The 18937-nt window shown below is 42.2% G+C and overlaps 2 protein-coding genes across 3 annotated transcripts in view; both read right to left on the bottom strand.

The window, feature by feature from the left end:
• The window catches only part of LOC119727448, a 57111-nt gene extending 52960 nt beyond the window's left edge, over positions 1-4151 (bottom strand). The window contains exon 1 of the mRNA XM_038199329.1: positions 3438-4151. Within this exon, the coding sequence (XP_038055257.1) occupies positions 3438-3496 (59 nt within the window). The 5' untranslated portion in view covers positions 3497-4151. The remainder of the gene's footprint in view (positions 1-3437) is intronic.
• A 6063-nt stretch (positions 4152-10214) lies between these two features.
• LOC119727311 (short transient receptor potential channel 4-like) overlaps positions 10215-18937 on the bottom strand; it is a 53058-nt gene continuing 44335 nt past the window's right edge. For both annotated transcript variants that reach the window (XM_038199163.1, XM_038199164.1), the window contains exons 7-12: positions 18264-18379; positions 17379-17606; positions 16734-16935; positions 14724-14918; positions 13626-13670; positions 10215-12657 (exon numbers count right to left, since the gene is read on the bottom strand). In XM_038199163.1, the coding sequence (XP_038055091.1) occupies positions 11425-12657; positions 13626-13670; positions 14724-14918; positions 16734-16935; positions 17379-17606; positions 18264-18379 (2019 nt within the window). In that variant the 3' untranslated portion in view covers positions 10215-11424. The remainder of the gene's footprint in view (positions 12658-13625; positions 13671-14723; positions 14919-16733; positions 16936-17378; positions 17607-18263; positions 18380-18937) is intronic.

Below are 18937 nucleotides of genomic sequence, written 5' to 3'. Positions count from 1 at the left end.
GGCCAATCCAGTCAGTAAGCAGTTTGCAGCAATTAAATCAAATGTTAGAATGGTGGGGAGTGTGGCCTAGTTCATGACTCATGATCAGAGGGTCAGGGGCTCAAATCCAGCTGGTGGTCATGCTGGTCATGTTGAGTCCTCTAGCAAGCCACTTCACCCCCACTTGCCTCTCTCCACCCAGGAGTAGAGTACCTGTGATAGACTAGCATCCCATCCAGGGGTAGTAGAAATATTCTCAGTCGTTTTATGCTACTGAAACCGGGGATAAACGCCGGCCTGATGGGCCACATTGGCTCGTAACAGACTTTACTACTACTAAATGTTAGACTGAACTAACTCACTATCTCAGAAAGGTCCATGTAGATGTGAACCCTAGACCCTTGGATTACAGGGCCAGATGTCTTCCTCCTGGCCAGATTGGCTTCCCGAAAGAGTTTCTTTGACCTGATGAGTCTGAACCAACTGTGATCGTTCTGATTTCTGACTCGGGCAAGTACTTCATATAGTTTTCCCTCGACATCATAAAAAGCTAAATATGCCACGTTCTAAATCCCAGCCCTCTAATCAGTCCTTGATAATCTACCAGGAAGTACCCCAGTATTTCGGAAGGAGCACCGCGTGTGATTTTGTAGCATCCGGGAAGGTCTCAAGCAAAAGGTAACATGGATCTCTCTTGACAGATTCACAGCATCGAAATGCCTTGACCTTGAACGCGTTTAAATTCCACATAGGCTTTGACCATGACAAAGTTCGATTATACCGGGGTATAGTAAAGGGTTTCCTCATTCCGTGGCTATATTTAGTTGCACCTTGGGGTAATAAATAACATATTTCACGGAGTGGACTATTATTTGGACAAGTGACGGCCAGCCGGCGGCCCCGGTTTATTTACGCAATTGCATCCTTTACTCTTGCCGATGAAAGAAGAAGCCTTCAACGAAACTATCTATTAACGAAACGTGATAGTTTAATGGTACGTTGAAAAGAAGTTGAAACTTCCATCATCAGAAGGGCACTTGCAGTTGGAGGCATTTTTAAGGTGAATGTATACAGAAACACTTTGGGGGACTTCAGTGTCCAGGAATTTAGGAGGTTTTTGGATGGGCCAGAAATGACAAGTATGTTTCTGGACGCATGTTTCTTCATCAGCCTCGCGCCGGGCGCGGGCCAGGAGTGCTTCCAAGTTCCAGAGAGTTCTTGACATTCTCTAAGACTCCTTGTGTCACCTAACAGCTATCGGATCAGACAAATGGCTCTAACTGTTAATTTAACCGGCGGTTTGACGTGTCATAAATGGACCTGAAAAAAACCGACAATAATTAACATTTATCGCACTGGCCTCCTTTAGTAGTCATGAACCTCCTAATCGTGATCTGATATTGCACTGTTATCCTCACTCTAGTTCCTGAGTTATGTAATAGTTCAGTCGGTAGGTAAAAACGGGGGTGGTATCAGTTTGCTATTTAGATTTAATTTAATGAATTACTAGATCTTACAATTTTTCAATGTTCTGTAATCAAGCAATTGGGATCATTCAAGGCTTGCATGACTGACTACATGCATTGTTCCTTCGGAGGGGAGGGGTGGGGGTAATCGGTACAACCTCTAGGTTAGACTCGATTCCAGTCCAATAGACAAGCTACTCCGTATACGGTTTTGGCGAGCACGGTAACTGTGCGAAATGCACTGAAGGCCACAGCATGCAAGGACGGAAGTCTGAGCATGGTGAGCAGCTCTATGGTCTGAGCAGAGTATAAAGATGTTAATCACTAAATGGTCTGACTAAACGACCAGGGGGATACGACACCCCTATGCCCAATGGACAATCATAATTACTGCGTGCGTGGGGGGGGGGGGGGGGGCTGTTGAGCTGATTTTCCTTCCCCTGATTAAATGCTGACAAGGCCAGCAACTTCCGAGGCAATCGACACTTAAGTTTGGATTTAGGGCGTGACACTTTTGGCCAGAGATGCAAAGGTAGCGACTTCGAACCGAAGGGAGCCCGAAGGTTACACGTTCCAGTGCAAACCACGGAGGAATGGAACCATATCGTTAACACATTAGAATCTCTAAACACGATACAGATCCACTAACATTTAACCGGAAACGCCTTAAAGCACGGATAAAAGGTTATTTAAAGTGTCTTAAGGTTATGAAAATGTCGTGTTTCCTCAACTTCAAAAAGAAAATGTTCACTGGAACGTTTCTTCTTTGAATATCTTGGTGTTTCAATCCATGTGAAATCCCCTATGGGTTTTCTACAGATCACTTTACGTCTATCGCTTGTTGCAGGTGGAGGTGTTTGATTCCGCGGGTTCGGTTTCAAGATCCAATTTACGGCCACATCGGTAGTCAAAACAGTCATGATATGTGGTCTTAAGTCTTGATGGCGGAGAGTTGAGGTTGGTGGGTGGGTGGGGGGGGGGGGGGTTATGTGAAGAAATCAACCAAAAAGTCCATTAATAAGCCTGGGCAGTCATGACAAATTCTTTGCGAGTGTCTCGGCGTCTGGAGTTATTTCGATAATTTTGAATCCGTGCAGTAAAACCAAAAAGGCTCTGATGGGGGGGGGGGGGATTTGCCGTGGTCTGTTCCTGCTCTATGGTTTAGCCAGGTTCATTTTAGCACACTTGTGCTGAAATGGGCGCTCAATGCTCCACACAAAGGGACCATTAAGCTTTAATTGTGCCGAGGATTACAAAAGGGGAAAGTGCCCTTTAAATCCTATTCAATTACCTTAGCGTCAAGTGTATGCATTGCGATCAAACTTGGAGAACATGTAAATAAAAGAGGTCTGTGCGAAAATGAAAGTTTAGAAATGGAGGGCGTAGGACAGGGAGCAAGTCTTGCAACTTTAAGTTTCTCGGTTTTTTTTTTAATATGTCAAATTTCTTTGAACTTTTTTTGCTAATTGCTCATCATCAATACTACACCACTGACTAGTGACTACTTTTTTAAACTTAAAAATCAGTTAATCGTGTGCTTTACCAACAACTTGGTTCTCAATCTCAGTGCTTTCAGTATAGCCCTAAGGACAAATCTTAGTCAACTCATAAAATTCCGTCATCTTTACCGTAATAAACCGTGGCCTCAGCGGCAACAAACACCTTAATTAAATTAAAGTTTAACAAAACATAGCCCAAAGCCCAGTTCTGAACAATGTCAGAGTTGACATGACACAAAACTTCTGGCAAAAGCGGAAAAGACCAATTAAGCTTTCCCAAGTGTGATGTGGTAAGCCAGTATTTTTTGTATACACTGTAATGACAACTAACCTGTTACACCCCATCCAACCACAAAGCAAGGAAAAAACGCAGTATTACCATTAGAACTGAGAAAAGCCTAACATAATGATCGTGATTTTATTACGCCAAAACCGGCACATGCACAGGAGCGTTCAATTTCAAGTGTGTTGTTTATGTTAAGAGCTCACTTACCTTTGACTAAATACGCCAGAGACGAGAAGCATAAAAACGGAGACCGAAGTTAGCAACATCTTGCCGGGAGAATTCAATCTGGCAGCTAGCTAACACACAGTAACTTATACCCCCGCGCTGTATTGGCACTTCAGTCAGTAGAAGTGGGCAGACGACGACGATCTAGGAAGTCTTCAGCTGAGTGATGGTGGAATTAATGCAGAATGATATTAATCCCCGTTCACAGCTAGACAGCCGTGTGGCAAGGGCGAGTTCGCGGGAGCGGTGCGGTGGAATGCCGATGGCCCAGGCACTAAGATTCCGTGTGTCTCGCCGGTCGAGTTCACAATCACAAGTGACCAAAAAGTAAAGCCGGTTCGGCTTTTGACTCCAGAACAACACACGAAATGACTCACCCGGGTATAAAGACTGTCAAACGAAAGCTTCACGTGGTCGCGGTGATTGTAGTGACTTGTGTTTAGATGCCGGTAGCGGTTCGGCGCGAAGAGGGGTCTGATGCCAGACAAAAATATGCAGAGTTGATGCCAACCAAAACAGAAAAGTTCTGGGTATGGGCCGAGTTCTTGTCTTGTTGCGGGAAGTGGAAGGATCCCCGTTGACAGCAGCGAAGTGAACGCCGGTTGGCCGATCCAATGTAAACGTCAGCAGTCAAACTCTGCGTGTTTTATACGGGCACTTCCACCAACCGGCACGGCAGTAGAAACCATTGCGTAGGGGATGCTCATTAGCATAATACGTTCTGCTCAGAGCTCGAGCGCAACCAATGGTTTTGCTGAAAGCCTGAATCCACTGTCGTAGGCGAATTTTATGGACAAATTGGATTTTGCGGATTTTGAAAGTTTATTTTATTCTGTATCTCTGGATGATTTCCTAAATAATTTTATACACGGCATACTATTTCGTTACACGGTAAAGTTGAACCAAACCAAACAAAACAAAACAACACCAAACAAAACCGAACTGAACATGATGAAAAGAAAGCCTATATTTAAATGTTTAGCTTAATTTGAATTAACTTTCATAGGTATACTTATTTTTATATACATTGTATAATATTCGCTCTTTGCACGCATTGCCATATCGGAACCAAACCGAGGCTGTACATGCGAAACAAAGAATATTTCGTGCCTGACTATAGGTGGGTTCCTCCTTCCATAATGTCGAACACCTGCTAGTGAAGACTCGCTATCAATCAACTGTTCACAATTGCCTATAGACTTTGACCAATTGGTACATTTTACACGGATAATGTTGCAAATGTCAGTCGTTTTTCTTATTAGGTGAAAGCGTAGCAAACCACGCCAGTAATTCCTTGTACTGCAAAGCAGAGTTCCACAAGGGGACACTGTTCACCGTGAGCGCACGCCTCATCCGGCCGACAGTGACCGGCGTCGCTGTTCGACTTTCCCGGCGCGCGACATTTTAACAGCTGGTCGCCTTCCAAGCCGGTTAGTACACACCTGGGGGGTTTAACAAACAACACTTACTGCTGGAATTATTTTTTACCATCCTCGGGGCACAGAACGGTCTGGCACTACTGACCGTAAATAAGCAACTTCAAGTACCCGCCCTCGGCATATTACGCCTTTCCCTGATCCCAGCAAAGACTCAACACCAGCTTTTGAAAGACCATTGAGCAAGGAATCTATTATTAAAGCAAAGTGGGGGACACCATTATAATACAAAGTTTAAAAAACGCGAATAAGTGATGTTGAACCAAATAGAAGTCGAAAAACTATTGTTTCTCCTCCTCCTGCTGCTGCCCCCTCCTGCTCCACCCCCTTATCCTCCTCCGAGTCCTCCGAGCCCGCCCACAAGGTGGGACCAAGCCATCAGCTTTTGGAATGGGAAAATCACAGCTTTTTTTTTAAAATGAGGACAGGAACCTTTCTTTTAATCATGACAGCGCTCGGAAATATTTGGACAATTTTAAGGTGGACTGAAATCCACAACTTAAAAACACCGGCTCACCTAACACCATCAAAGACAGTGTAACGTCAACAGATATGACGCTTTAAAACCAATAGGCCACGTTTATGACCTCAAAACCAGCCAGCAATTAGAGCTAGAACATTCCCAACACGATTCTTTTACGAAGGTATGCATAATGGCAGAGCGGTGACAGCGCCACCAAGAGACAGACTTCACTCGGATATCCTTTCGTCTTTTTGAAAATGCATTCAGTTTTCATGAACTAAGCACAAAAGAAAGACGTTTGAAAGGAGTATCAAAATGTGACGCACCAGCTCTTTGTATAACACTGGTGTATGCAATAATAGTGATACGTATCTGATGAACAGCGCCATCTATTGCAAAATGACATCACATTTTCCCCTCCATTATTAAAATTAGAAAAAATCTCGTTTTATGCTATACTCCTCGGATGTAAGATCTTCATGCAGCCTCGACTATACGTGCCTCCTTACACACAGATGAAGACCCTAATGACATAGAGCAAAGGAAACTGATTTAATTCTATCAAGTTCTGCACCACTACTTACGGGGCTACAGAGTGTGTTTCTGCATTGTTGGGCAATAGAGGACATGTCCACATTTCCCGAAGGTCTACAATTGACGATCGTGTACAAAACATATAGGAGGTCTTCTTAAAAATTTAAAGTACAAACAAGAGGGACAATAAGGGTTCCACGATTGCAGGTATATACACACTAAGTGAGCGAACATGCCTTCAGATGGTAGGTATCTTTCACACAGTCGGACATTTCAAGACCACAAAACACGGAAAGTGCATCATCTTCTTAAAAAAAAAAAAAAAAAGATCCGGCAAAGGCACCAGTCTGATGGTCCACCTGTCCCCGGTTGTTTTTAATTAAATTGCCGGGTCCACAAGTGCCCGTCCACATTACCTCTCCATCAAAGTGGCTGTTACTGTACCCCAAGGGCTCAAATTGTCGTTCGCCTGGACTTCAACTGATCGTTCGTGAAGGGGGAAGAATATATTTTTAACCTTACGAGTGCCAATAACAGTGACTCCACTGACATGTCAACTCGGACAACCACAGACGAGTTTTGGCAGGGACACAGGTGGTTCTTACGTCAACCAGTCAATTTGGCTAAACTTTAATTTAAAAGAAATTGCACATTCGGTGGGCCAAAGATGATGACCGTTATGAACTGGACATTGAACCTTTTGAAATTGCAATTTCATTATCAGGCAACAAGCAGTCTGTGTTAACTCCCATGTTTGTTTCTTCCAGAGAAAGTTATCTCATGACAAATGTGTTTTTTTTTTTAATCTCTTTAACTAAGTTATCTGTCATTCATATCAAGGGTTTCGGAAAATAGCCTCTCTTTGAATATGCAGTACATCCGCAGAAGTTGTTTATTTACTTCTTTAAATGTATTAAATACATATCGTCCGCGCTCCATTTAAATCGATGTCTTTCAAGCATACGGGCCCAATTTTACTTTGCCGTTTAGCCTCCAAAATTCACCAACGCACTTTCTTAACCGAAATTTCCGCGACCAACACGGGCAACCAAAACGCCTCCGGCATTTGTTTTTTTGTTGGCTATTTCACGTACACATTTAGCTTTAATCACGCTGAGACATCGTCCAGACTATAACGTCATCACGGCGCTACCTTGCAGGTTAGCCGGGGCTTTATCTGCCCGGCTTCAGGTGGATAGACTCGGCAAATTCCCTATTTCCGGGTTCCTTGAATATAATTAGCCCCCATCACAAAGATTTGTTTACTTCATTACAGCCGATCGATCGGCGTTATGATCTTTTTGTTTTGATATGGGATTGGGGTTTCAAGTTAGTAAAGGTCACTGTTAAACCTTACCCTAATGAGAGAGGTTTTTTGGCCTTTCGGAAACTGTGGTGAGGGGTACCCGGCCCTCAGACCTCAGTCGCACAATAAAAATTGTATTGACTTTTTTTTGGCAGTTGTAGTGCAGGTAGTTGGGTTAGTCCAAGTATAGCATTGTGTTATAATTATCATTAACAACTCACATAATTCGGGCGATTTTATAATATAAAACGTCCGTGAAACAACTTGAACAATATTGTATAAAACCTCCTGAGAAAACAAATCTACAACTGTATAATATATTTCCCCGAGCAAATCCTTGGGGTTTTTTTCTTTCAGAGATTTCGATCTTTTGAAAGTTTGCTGCGAGGAAGGATTACCTAACAATTCGTAATCCCAACTTACAAGTTATCTCCTGACAAACAGTGGGAAGTGCGGTGGCTGAGTTTCCCGTTCTTATAGGCCTACTGAGCCACAGACCGACTGTCGCCCGTGTTTCCCCCGGACCTTCCCGTGCTCCCAGCGGACGTTACCCTTCAGGCCTAAACCGTCTTTGCCCGCTTTTTAGGGCTCACATATCCAAGCTCACATCCACCGATTACAAACCGAAATCCCTCCTGAACAGTCACAGCACTAGTGCTTCCCAGTGGCAAAATTTGGTGGCCAAAGTAATGTTTGTGTCGAATGTTTTAAGCTCTATATATAGAACTACCCGCTCCGTTCACAAGTACCCCCTCACCGGCAAAGAAAGTACAGATGGGGGTGACCTACCGACGCCGTTGCTGGGTAAAAGGGCGCCCTCTTTCGTCGGCGCACGGAGCCCATACCCGATAGTTTGTTGAAATTATCGAGAAATCGCTAGCGCTTCAGTGTATCCAGTGGACACTCGGCAAAAAATGGACTCTGTCCAGCAACGGTAGGGGGCGCTGTGTAGCCTACTCAGACTGAGAGCTCCTTGGTAGTGCAATATAAATATGGTATTCCTTAGAGGAAATCATGAATATGCATGTATGCGTCGTCATCAGTGACCTCGGTACGGCCGGTGTGACGCAAGCCTACTGTAATAAAACGCGCACTTTCATAAACTAAACCATGGGCGTCGCAAGGATTTTTTTCGTGGGGGGGGGGGAGTACATTTTCCCCCAAGATCCTTGTACCTTCTCTAACATAGTTTCAATTTATCATTACTTTTGGGGCGAGGGTAGGCGGGGGACATCTGCCACCCCACCCCCATGGACACCCCTGTAGACGCCCATTTTGTTAAATGTGTATTAAATTAATAGCAAATATGACATTTTTTCCTCTCCTTTTTTGTGGGCTTTTACAGGAGGGCGAAGGGGGCAAGCGCCCCCCCCCGCCCCATCCTAGCGACGCCCATAAACTCAACTCTTGCAAACCAATCAGTGATGATAATTCAGACCGTGCATATTCATAACTACCGCTGGGGCGACGACTTCCAAGCGGCTTTGAACCAATGCCAAGGGGAACCGTAGTCGGAAGCATTTTATCCGGAAAACAATCGTATAGGCCTTCATTGAAGAAACAAACAGCTGTGCGACTTATATAACGAAACAAATACGATTCCCCACCAGCCCAAGCTTTCAAAGCAATATTCAAACATGTCTATTTTAAAACAAGGTCAAAAAACAGACGCCATTTTTAAAAATATGAATAGTCGTAGTTTTCCATACATTATTTATTTTAGTAATACACCTTCAAAAACGACCTGAAAAGCCCTGCATAGAATAAATTAAAATCAGTACACTGGTTCATAGCAGTGGATAAAATGTGAAGAAAAATCCACTCGGTCAAAAAAAATAGTTATTGGAAATCATTCCTCGTGTAAGAATGCGATATATATCACCAATGTCTGTCAGTACTGAGCCAGAGGCAGCTGCAAATGATTCATTTTCTTAGAAACCATAACTGATTTGAAAACAGGTATCTATCATTGAGATCTACAAAAAAAATTATTCAACAATCTTTGTTATAATATCGCCTATCATACACCAAATGGTCAAAATTTAATAATGCTTTACTCAAACCACTCTTCCATTTATCAGCCTAAAGCCCTTTTTGTCTTTATATGGGGTCTACGTAAGTGCACAAAGTCCTTACAAATATATTATCATTAACTGTCATCATCATCCGTCATAGTGCCCAATCAAAAACTGTGTTTGTTTCATAGTCGGAAAGAAATTGCGGTAAAGTGTCCTGCTCTGGGACATTAAAAGACAACGGGGTTCCATCAAGGGGTAAAAATGAAGGTTAATGTGCAGAGCGTGCCAAAAACTGTGCAACATTCAGAAAACAAATATTTAAAAACGATTTTTCTTCAATGAAATTATATATAACATTAAAGCCTGACTATTTCTCAATCCACTCCTTTTTACCCCATTCCATGTTGGGTCCCTAGATCCAGAATTACAATCAATTAAAGAGAAAAGTATGTAAATTTTACTTGGGCTACTCTCATCTGGACAAAAGCATTGAATAGGCATTGAAGGGGCATTGAAGTTGGTGACATCACAGGTGAAAGTGGCCCAAGTACAATGTACACCCTTTCACTTAACTGATTGTATTTCTGGATCAAGGGACCCAAATGGAATGGAGTAAAAAGGAGTGGATTGAGAAACAGTCAGGCTTTAATTATGTAATATATAATTTCATTGAAAATTTTTTTAACAGTTTTAATTATTTGTTTTCTGAAGGTTGCACTTGTTTAGAACACTCTGTATTGTCTTTTTGTATCTTGTAAAAATATTAATGCATAAAGTGGTAATCCAATACACTGCAAAAACTGTAGTGTTAATTTAACACCATTCGGTATCTATATAGGACAACACCAGTAAAATTTAACACCAGATGGTCCTACATAGATACCAATGGTGTAAATTTAACACTGTAGTTTTTGCAGTGTATAACCAAGGTTAACATTTAAGTAATTAAAATAGAGAGGAGTGTACTACATGTTAAAAAGAAGGGTGTTTCTATATCTTTTAAAAAAATGACAAAGAAAAGTTCAAATAGATACTGAAAAGTTGATAAAATACATGCACCAACCTTATCCCGGTGGTATTTAATGCGTCATCAAATTATACATTATCTGGATACGAAGGAATTTCAAAGATTTCATACAGTTTGGGTATCGTAAAGCGACCTATAATAAATCCCTATAGAAACGCAAGTGCACTGTAAAACCCAAACTAGAAAAGAAAGGGATCAAAGGTCGAAAATGCATGAAAAATTCGTACTATCATTAAAATATATATATTTTGTGAATTTATTTTCTAGTGCCTAAATCGTGTTATTATGATTTATATGAACAAAATGTAGAAGTTATCTTACACAGTTTTACGAAATTAAATAAACCCTGGAAGCTCTGATACCATCTTAATCTAATAAAACGTTAAAACGACTTTTTTTAGTTAGTCATCTGCTCATGTTACTTACATATTTATAATTATTTACAAAGCTGTGCATATTATTATTATTTTTTGTATAGGTACAAGTTATTATACTATCGTGGTAAAAAAAACTGGAATGAGGAAAACAATTAAAATAAACTCATAATGAAGTTACTTAACTCTAAAGGCACACCAGCCGTTAGACTGGAGTATACCTGTTTACCAGTACTTCAATTGTAACACCCAAAGCAACCGATCCTCAGCACGCCAGGCCTTGCAGACCAGTGATAAGTATCAACCCTTGAACAATTAGTTCTGTGAGTGGTACAAGATTCGCACCGTGTATTCACTTCACCGGGTTTAAATAACGTGGCGCTCGTATTTGTGGAAAAGATCCCGATAATGCATGTACTTTCATGGATTTATCGGGTATAATTCTTGATCTTGGGTTTTCTGGGGGAAGAAATGAATGAAGAATGACATTGTCAGACGTTTATTTGTTACTTAAAAGCGCACTGAATGAGTTATTTTTAAAAACAATATCAAGTGCTAAAAAAATCCCGCAACTTCTCCACTCCCTTGCGACTATTTGTGCGTAAGAGCAAGAGTCTAATACAACGTTCAAGCAGCTTCCAACTTTGTCCCCGTGACTTTGGTAAGTATTCAGCGGGAGTTACAGAATGTTCTGGCCGGTGCTCGAATCCACGCACGTTGGCACTTAAAACTGCGACTGTTTTGCATTTCGCGGACCTCAAGATCGAGTCTTTAATGTTTGATTTGAACAACCAGCTGATGCAAATAAAGCCTACGGCTTGAAGTCATTGTACTGGAATCTGGTCATTTCAACGTCTTCTCCGTCTTTAGGCGCAGGTGGACTACCCCAGAGGAAGGAGGTTCGCTTGGGCGGCATTTTTTTATGCTTGCCCTTGGGTCTGAGGGCTACGTTCATTTGAGTGCTTGCATCCACGTCGTCCTCAGGGTCACTCGGGCTGTCTGAGTCTCCTGGACCGAGATGGGGCCCGCCAACTTCCCCGTCCACTGAGTCTTGGGACTGGAAGCTATTGTTTGGGGAGGCTATGCCAGAGGTGCTCTGAGAGTCACCGCTGTTGTCTTGCAGGGGCGGGGGCCGCACCATGCCCTGAACACCACTCTCGTCCAGGTGGAGAGCCCCGTTGTCGTGACCGCTCTGACCGGCGAAGCTCTTGACGCGCCGGGCCAGCTCCTTGGTGCCTTTCACCAGTGGCTCGTCCGATTCATCCTCGCTAGACGTTGTCTTGTTCCCGTTGGATTCAGGCTCTATGAGGCTTCCCTTCATCACTTCCATCTCCATCTCCTCATCGTTCATGTCCAGGGAGGCTTGGCTAACCAGCCTCCGGGGTGACCCCGGTGGGGCCGCCCCGAACACTTCCTCCGCGTCCTCCCCATCTTGATCCTCCTCTATATCTTCACGCACTCTCTCTTTCCTAGATGCTGTGGAGCTCAGGCTCTGTCCCACCAGTTCCTGCAACCGGCGTTTCCTGGAGGATCTCTTCATTTCGTTGACGGCGCTGACGACATTCTTTACGTTTTTCATCTTGAGGAAGTCCGGCAAAGCGTAATCCTCCTCCTGGATTGGTTCACACTTGAGAGGCACGTGCATGGTCTCCCGATGCTGGGGACTCCGCTTGTTCTTCTTGCCCTTCCTCAGCAAGTAGGAGGGCACTCTCTCCAGCTGGGGCGAGCCGCTAGACGCGGAAGAGATCGTAGACACCGAGAAGCTACCGACTATACTCCCCATGGACACCGCTTTCGTCTTCCTCTCCTCCCCGTCTTTCTTGTCGCCAACCCCGCCGACCCCGCCGGCCCCGCCGGCCTTGCCGGCCCCGCCGGCCGCCTTCGGCTGCTGGCCGACGCCACCTTTCAGGATCTCTAGGATCTCGTAGCGGAAGGCCGAGATGTCCTGCTTGATCTCGTTCAGGTCGTCTTCACTGACTCCCTCAGCCCGCTCGCCTCGCCGGCTGTTGTTCAGGTACCTCTTAATGAGGTTCTTCATAACTTTCTGTAAAGACAAAATCGTGGCAAAATGATTGAGAGATCACTGTTTTGGGGACTACAGCGAATTCTAGGGAACGGATCTGTATCGAGTCTTTTAAAAACTGGAAATTGATCCGATTAGTGGAGCATAAGTCAGAGTAGTTCCGGTTGGATTTCATTTTTGTTTCTCACAACAGTTATAGAAATGCAACTCTTTTATCTGAAACAGGAAATCATGCTTAACCGACCTCTAAAACCCCTGTCATGTTTTTTGAGCACTTCGTCTTAAATTGAACATTGAGTTGCTTGGCACCAAATATCCGAAAAACGATGTATAGATATTTTCTAGGAAAAGAAAACAATTTAACAGCCAAAATGTGATGGAAACGATAAAGCTTGTGACAGTTCTTTTTTTAGAGCACATTAAATGTTTAACATTGTTTTATGATATGCAGTTCCATGAAACTTTGTTAAAAAAACAACCCACTGAACAGGACTTGTGTAAAAGAGGATTATATACAAACAAGGAATGTTTATGTGTGATATGGGAAGAATAATTTCACGAGGTGATGACAGATGGAATGTTCCATTCCAAGCGGCGAAAACGGAATATTTCATCTGTCACCGAATACAATTACTCTTTCCATTACATTCATTATTTGTTTTATACAACACCTGAATAAGTCCTCGTCATCTGATTGGCCAGAGCCACCAACAGTTTAACCGTACAATGGAGCTTCTATCAACTGTGGAATTAAACTAGTTTTTTTATGGTGCAATGCTGCTAGGCCGTGGGTGGGGACGAATTATTCAATGACATGTGATCAACGACCCACCACTCAGATGACGGGGATTTATTCAGGCGTTGAATGATATGGAAAATCGACAGTAATAAAAGACTATCCTCTCCATCTTAATATTTGTTCGTGTATGTGATATTTTAGTAAGGATAACAAACAAATCTGTCAGAAACATCTCGAATGTTTTGCATACCTGGTATTCCTCATCATTTAGTCTTCGTCTCTGCGCTAAATTGAGCTGAAATGGGAACACATAAAATACCCTTTAGTAACAAGTCGAGAAAGGGACGCGGTAAAGGGGCCGCGGAACATTAACAACATTTCCATCACCCGTTGCACGCGAGATCAAATCCTCTCTGAAGGTCGCCGTCGTAACGTGTACAACATTCGCGGAAACATCTCATCAGATTCAGGATATCGACCTGGGCGTGAGTTATCCTCCAGGGTTTCCGATATCTCTATCATCATCTCAAGTCACCATCCTTAAGAACCTTCCAAGACAATTATGGCCGGATATGTTTCAGGAAAAGACAACCCAGATGCATATCAATGTAGTGCTTCCGTTTCTATGCTTTCATTCCTTTTGCACGCCCTAGCGCCAGGAAGAAACACAGTTTAAAAAAAGGGAATATTTTCGGAATTTGTTGATTTGAATCCTGAAGTCTTTATAACTGTTCTAAGCTTCAACTGAAAATGCTTACAGTTATTTAGGGTCAGCTAGATGCAACTAAGGATATCAGTCAAATATTTGTATCTATAGATGAGAATTCTAGTAGAATAATCAAGCGGTTGTGTGCTCTTCGAAGCAAGCAGCATGATATGCAGTCAGCTCTCTAGAATTAAATAAAGCAGTCAATGTCTTAACTTTGCTGTTACAGAGTGCAGCTAGCTTTGTAAAACGCCAGTGCATTGTTCTGAAGGTCGCAGACTACAAACCTGTTTTGGTCCGAATTTTTTAATTCAATCGAAACTCTCCTTGTAAATCATCAAGTGTAAAGAGTGTCTAATTTATTTCATTCACAGGCCATTTTTCCAAAGCTCGGTTTCTTCTTCAGCATTGGCTTCACGTGTGGTTCCCAAATCATTTAAAAGCAATAATTTACTGTTTAATGCATTTGGAAATACCCGAACCTTATGTGCACATTTCATAGGATTTGATGTTCATGAAAGAGACTTGGACCTATACTGAGCTCCCCCGAATCGCCTACAGCCGAACCGCAGACGAAACCAAACAATTTGGAAAAACCATCTTCAAGTATACCAAATAAAACTCATCAGAGCTGGTTCATACCTTGGTAACGTTCCTGTTTTCCGGTTTCGGCTTTAGTTTCTTCTTGCAGGTGAGTCTGTATATCTTCCGGAAGATGTAGTACAAGCTCTTCGGTGAGGGGATGATGTTGAACGGGACGGGGAGCGTCTCCCCTTCATCGAAGTAGCTCATCCAGAGTTTGGAGCGGGCAAATTTCCACTCCATGTCCGATTGCATCTGTTAGCCAGAGAGGAAGAAAAAACAATGGAAATTGCTGCTTGACAATGATACACTGCCTGAAACAAACGGCAGGGAATATCGATCGCACAGTGCTGGTATGCATGGGAGCACGCGGGCTATTCGAATGACCCATGCTTACGGGCATGTGTGCCTGAGGTTAGCGATTTCTCCTCGCGTGTTTCTTTAAATTTGCAATTTTTCAAACTGCATAATTTTCATAAACCGTTGTCAGTATGGACGATTTATAGTCTTTGGTAGCAAACGGGGTATCAAAATGTAGCTAACAACATTCCTCAAAGGTCTATATGACAAATCATTAGACGATCAAATTCAAAATTATGACCCCTCCATTGAGTGTGAACTTTCTTTTTTGGGCAGTGTTTAGAATAAATCCAAAGATTTGTGGGACTTGGAGGATTATGTCCGTTTGACGATTTTAACATTGGGTTCATTAGATTCTTCTTAACTTAATTATTTACAATTTATAAAGAATTATTATTTTACAATGACTGTTAATACCACGTCTGTATAAAAGGTTCCTTAAATGCTTATCGTGAGCACGAAACTCAAGGAAAAAAAATTAAAATCGTGTGAAATAAAATGATTGGGCTGATTTGAGTTGACTGAAGTCCACCTATCGTCTGACACATCTTCAGGCGGAAAGAGACTCACTCGTTTTAAGAGAAGACGAAAGAAGGGCACGGATTATGATCGCCAAAACGGGGCAAGAGATTTAAACATGAGCTTATCTCGAGATCAAAATGATTCATGATGTGATAACAAATATTTCAACAGGTTGATAAGCAAAAGCGCACTCTCACGCTTCATGCAGCAGATTCAAGAAGCTGAGGTTCAGAAAAACACCCAAGTACACCAACGCGGTAATAAATTAGAAACATTTGGTATGCGTGATTACTTCATCACATAAATAAGGAAGTCGAGCATTTATTCCAAAGAATGGCACGAGATGTTGTCACAACTTATACAAACTTGAAGACCTACAGAATCTGTCATCAGTAGCTTGTGCACGGAAGTGTAACTAGTTATCTGAACTTTTTCTTCTCAAATAGGGAATTACTTATTTGCCATTGCTACGAAAGCTTGTACAAGGTTTTACCTTAAGTTGATCATTAAAGAGCTTGAACTCGATTCTCCCTCAATACTAACGAGGATATCCAGCACTACGTCAGCTATTTTATTGATTTTTTGTTTAATTCTGTTTGGCAATGCAACGCAGGTTTCTATAAAAGTGACAAGGCATTTAGCTCGGAAGCCCAAAGAAAACCTACAAGGAGAAGATGTTCATGTTTAGAAATACGAGGAAAAACGCCAGGGATTGGAACCAGGATGACTCAGGTGAAAGACGAGGGAATTGGGCCCATGGTTCGAGTACATCCTTAGTGTACATCAGGCTCTCATGATGGCGGATCGCCATTGAGAGTTTAAATCTACCAGATTCGATTACCAAAGATCTACGATTACCAAAGATTTGCGTCGTTTGCCAAAATGACCCAAGACGTACGGGTCGAAACAAATTTGAATAGTGCACTGCGCTCCGCGTTCCGTAAACTCGTGCGGTGGCATATTAAGCCAATCACACAACAGGAAAAGCAGGATCGTGGAACCGTATTGCAACCAATAAGATTTAGTAATCAATGAGGGCGCTATACCTCTCCTCAACAAGGACCTTTATCCATTTCATATACTTTCTACGATCCTCATTATGATAATTCGAGACTTTGGTTAATTAAGCCTACACTGACTACTGTGCAAATTGAATTCCCAAGATCACATGAGCACACGCACGCTGACCTGTATTTTCTGGAAGGAATCGTTCATCATGGCAATCAGCAGGTTGAGCAGGACTATAATGGTGGTGATGCAGTAGACACCGAACATGGTGGCCCCGATAAACTCGGTCACGTTGTGGCCATACTCCGGCTTGACCTTGGTGTTGGACAAGTCGGTCAGGCCGAAGAGGGCCCAGATCAGCGCCTGTAGCGTCTGGAAGACACTGGGGATGGAGGGGAAAAAAGACGGGTCATTGTTCCTGGATTACAAACACAAGCTGCCTAAGAAACCTTCACAAAGGAATATGTAAAATGCAGGCCAGATTGCTGCCTTGTCGCCAGTCAAATGATAGTTGTTCTGATTTGATAATTTGTTTTTTTTAATCTTTTATTTTTTGTTTCTATAATTTTGAAGTTCTAATTTATCTGTAATTCCAATTATTACTTGTGATACATTTTCTATTTAAGTTCATGTAATAACCATGCAATTCAGATTTCAGCTGCGAATTGGTCTAGATATGAAATCAATTTAATTCAATTCAATTCAATAATAGTTTATTATAATATCCACCTTTAGCAACGCAAGGTCGAATTGTGGTTGGGTTTACAACATTATCAAAACATCAAAGGACAATATAAGACGTAAAACAAACTAATATGTACTTACTCAGTGAAAGCGTTATTGGGATTGTCACAGGCAACACCGAAGCACTGGCCTTCGTCGACCTCCACTTGGTAGACCCAGTAGAGCTGGTTCAGGCCGGCGCCGAAGGCGAACAGGACCAGCCCCATCAGGAAGAGAAACTTGATGATGTCCTCCACCATCCGGCCCAGGGAGATCTGCAGAGGCCCCAGCTGCGAGTTGGCTGTGAAGAAGTAGACAACGCGCAGCATGCTGCCCAGGGGAATATTAAAAAAAAATACTCCGGTAAGTTGTTTCTTCCTATTCTACTTGGGAGAACTTGGGAAAACTTCAAGACGTATAGGATCATTTGCATTTATTCCGGAAGTAACATAACGATGTATTAGCAAAAACGTTTACTTGGATTACAGATCGAACTGGTACTAAACATCTCGTGAAATGATCGTGTCTGGCTTGCTGTCATATAGCAGAAAACAAGACATATACAGTAGAATCTCGATAAGTCAAACTCTGATAACTCAAAACAACTGTTAAGTCAAACAAAGAATCCATTCCCTTCGGTAGTCCAACAATGCTATACAACCCTGCTTAACTCAAAACTCTGCTCAAGTCAAATTTTGAATCAGTTCCCTTGACGTTTGACTTATCGAGATTTCACTGTAGGAGATTTCCGACGATCAGTCTGATTTTTCAGAATAAAGAGTGCCATCGACAAAATCGTGTTTCGTGAACAAAGCTTGTGCATAGTTTTTTACTGATTTCTCGGAAAGTGTCATATCCACGGAGCTGTCACCTCAACAGGTTGTAGTTGTGATCAGCCTTCTTATGATTTTGAGTGGTTTAATTATTGGAAACGAACAAACAGAAGGAGGCTCTGCGAAGAATCAATGTGAGGAGATTTCTTCTCACCTGAATATATTGGCCACTGCGAAGGTTGCCTCGGCCATAAGCGTCGGGTCCCACTGGTCCCATTCTTCGCGTAGTTGGATGAGTGGGCCGTGGGCTTTATTTTCTATGATCCGTAACTATGATAGAACGAAAAGACAAACACCAAGAAATCAGACTGATAAAATCAAACTGCAAAAACATTACGAAATAATCTCACCTGCAGCTTTTTTTAATGACCCTCAATAAAAAGCAATAATAAGTCTTTCAAGTTGTGAAGAACTTACTTCAGTCATTTCAAAAACCACAAGCTGATAGTTCTAGCTTTTGATTTTTAACTTTTCTTTGACATTTTTCGTCAATAAGCTTTGGTGTAGTAAGCTTATTTGATATCGAGTCTTTGGTATGTTCTCGTAAATGCTGGTAATAAGTTCTCAAGATTGAATAAAGTGACGCCAAAACTTGATAACAAAATAACATCAGCTTTGTTTGCCATAAACAAACCCGACATACGCTACCTATACGTCTAAGCTAAAATGAGAGTTTTCAAATGTAGGTGTTCCTGAAAAAAGGAAAAAAGAAATAGACTGTACAGCGGTTACAACGTGAAATTTGCTCCAACCGGTTTTGACATTACTATGCAAAAAAAAAAACCTAATGCCATTGCAACGAGTATTAAAAATAAGATGAAATGAGTA

Source organism: Patiria miniata, unplaced genomic scaffold, assembly GCF_015706575.1.
Source record: "Patiria miniata isolate m_02_andy unplaced genomic scaffold, ASM1570657v1 HiC_scaffold_20, whole genome shotgun sequence".
NCBI lineage: Eukaryota > Metazoa > Echinodermata > Asteroidea > Valvatida > Asterinidae > Patiria > Patiria miniata.
The sequence above is the reverse complement of the archived record's forward strand: the minus strand, read 5'-3'. Positions and strand labels throughout refer to the sequence as shown.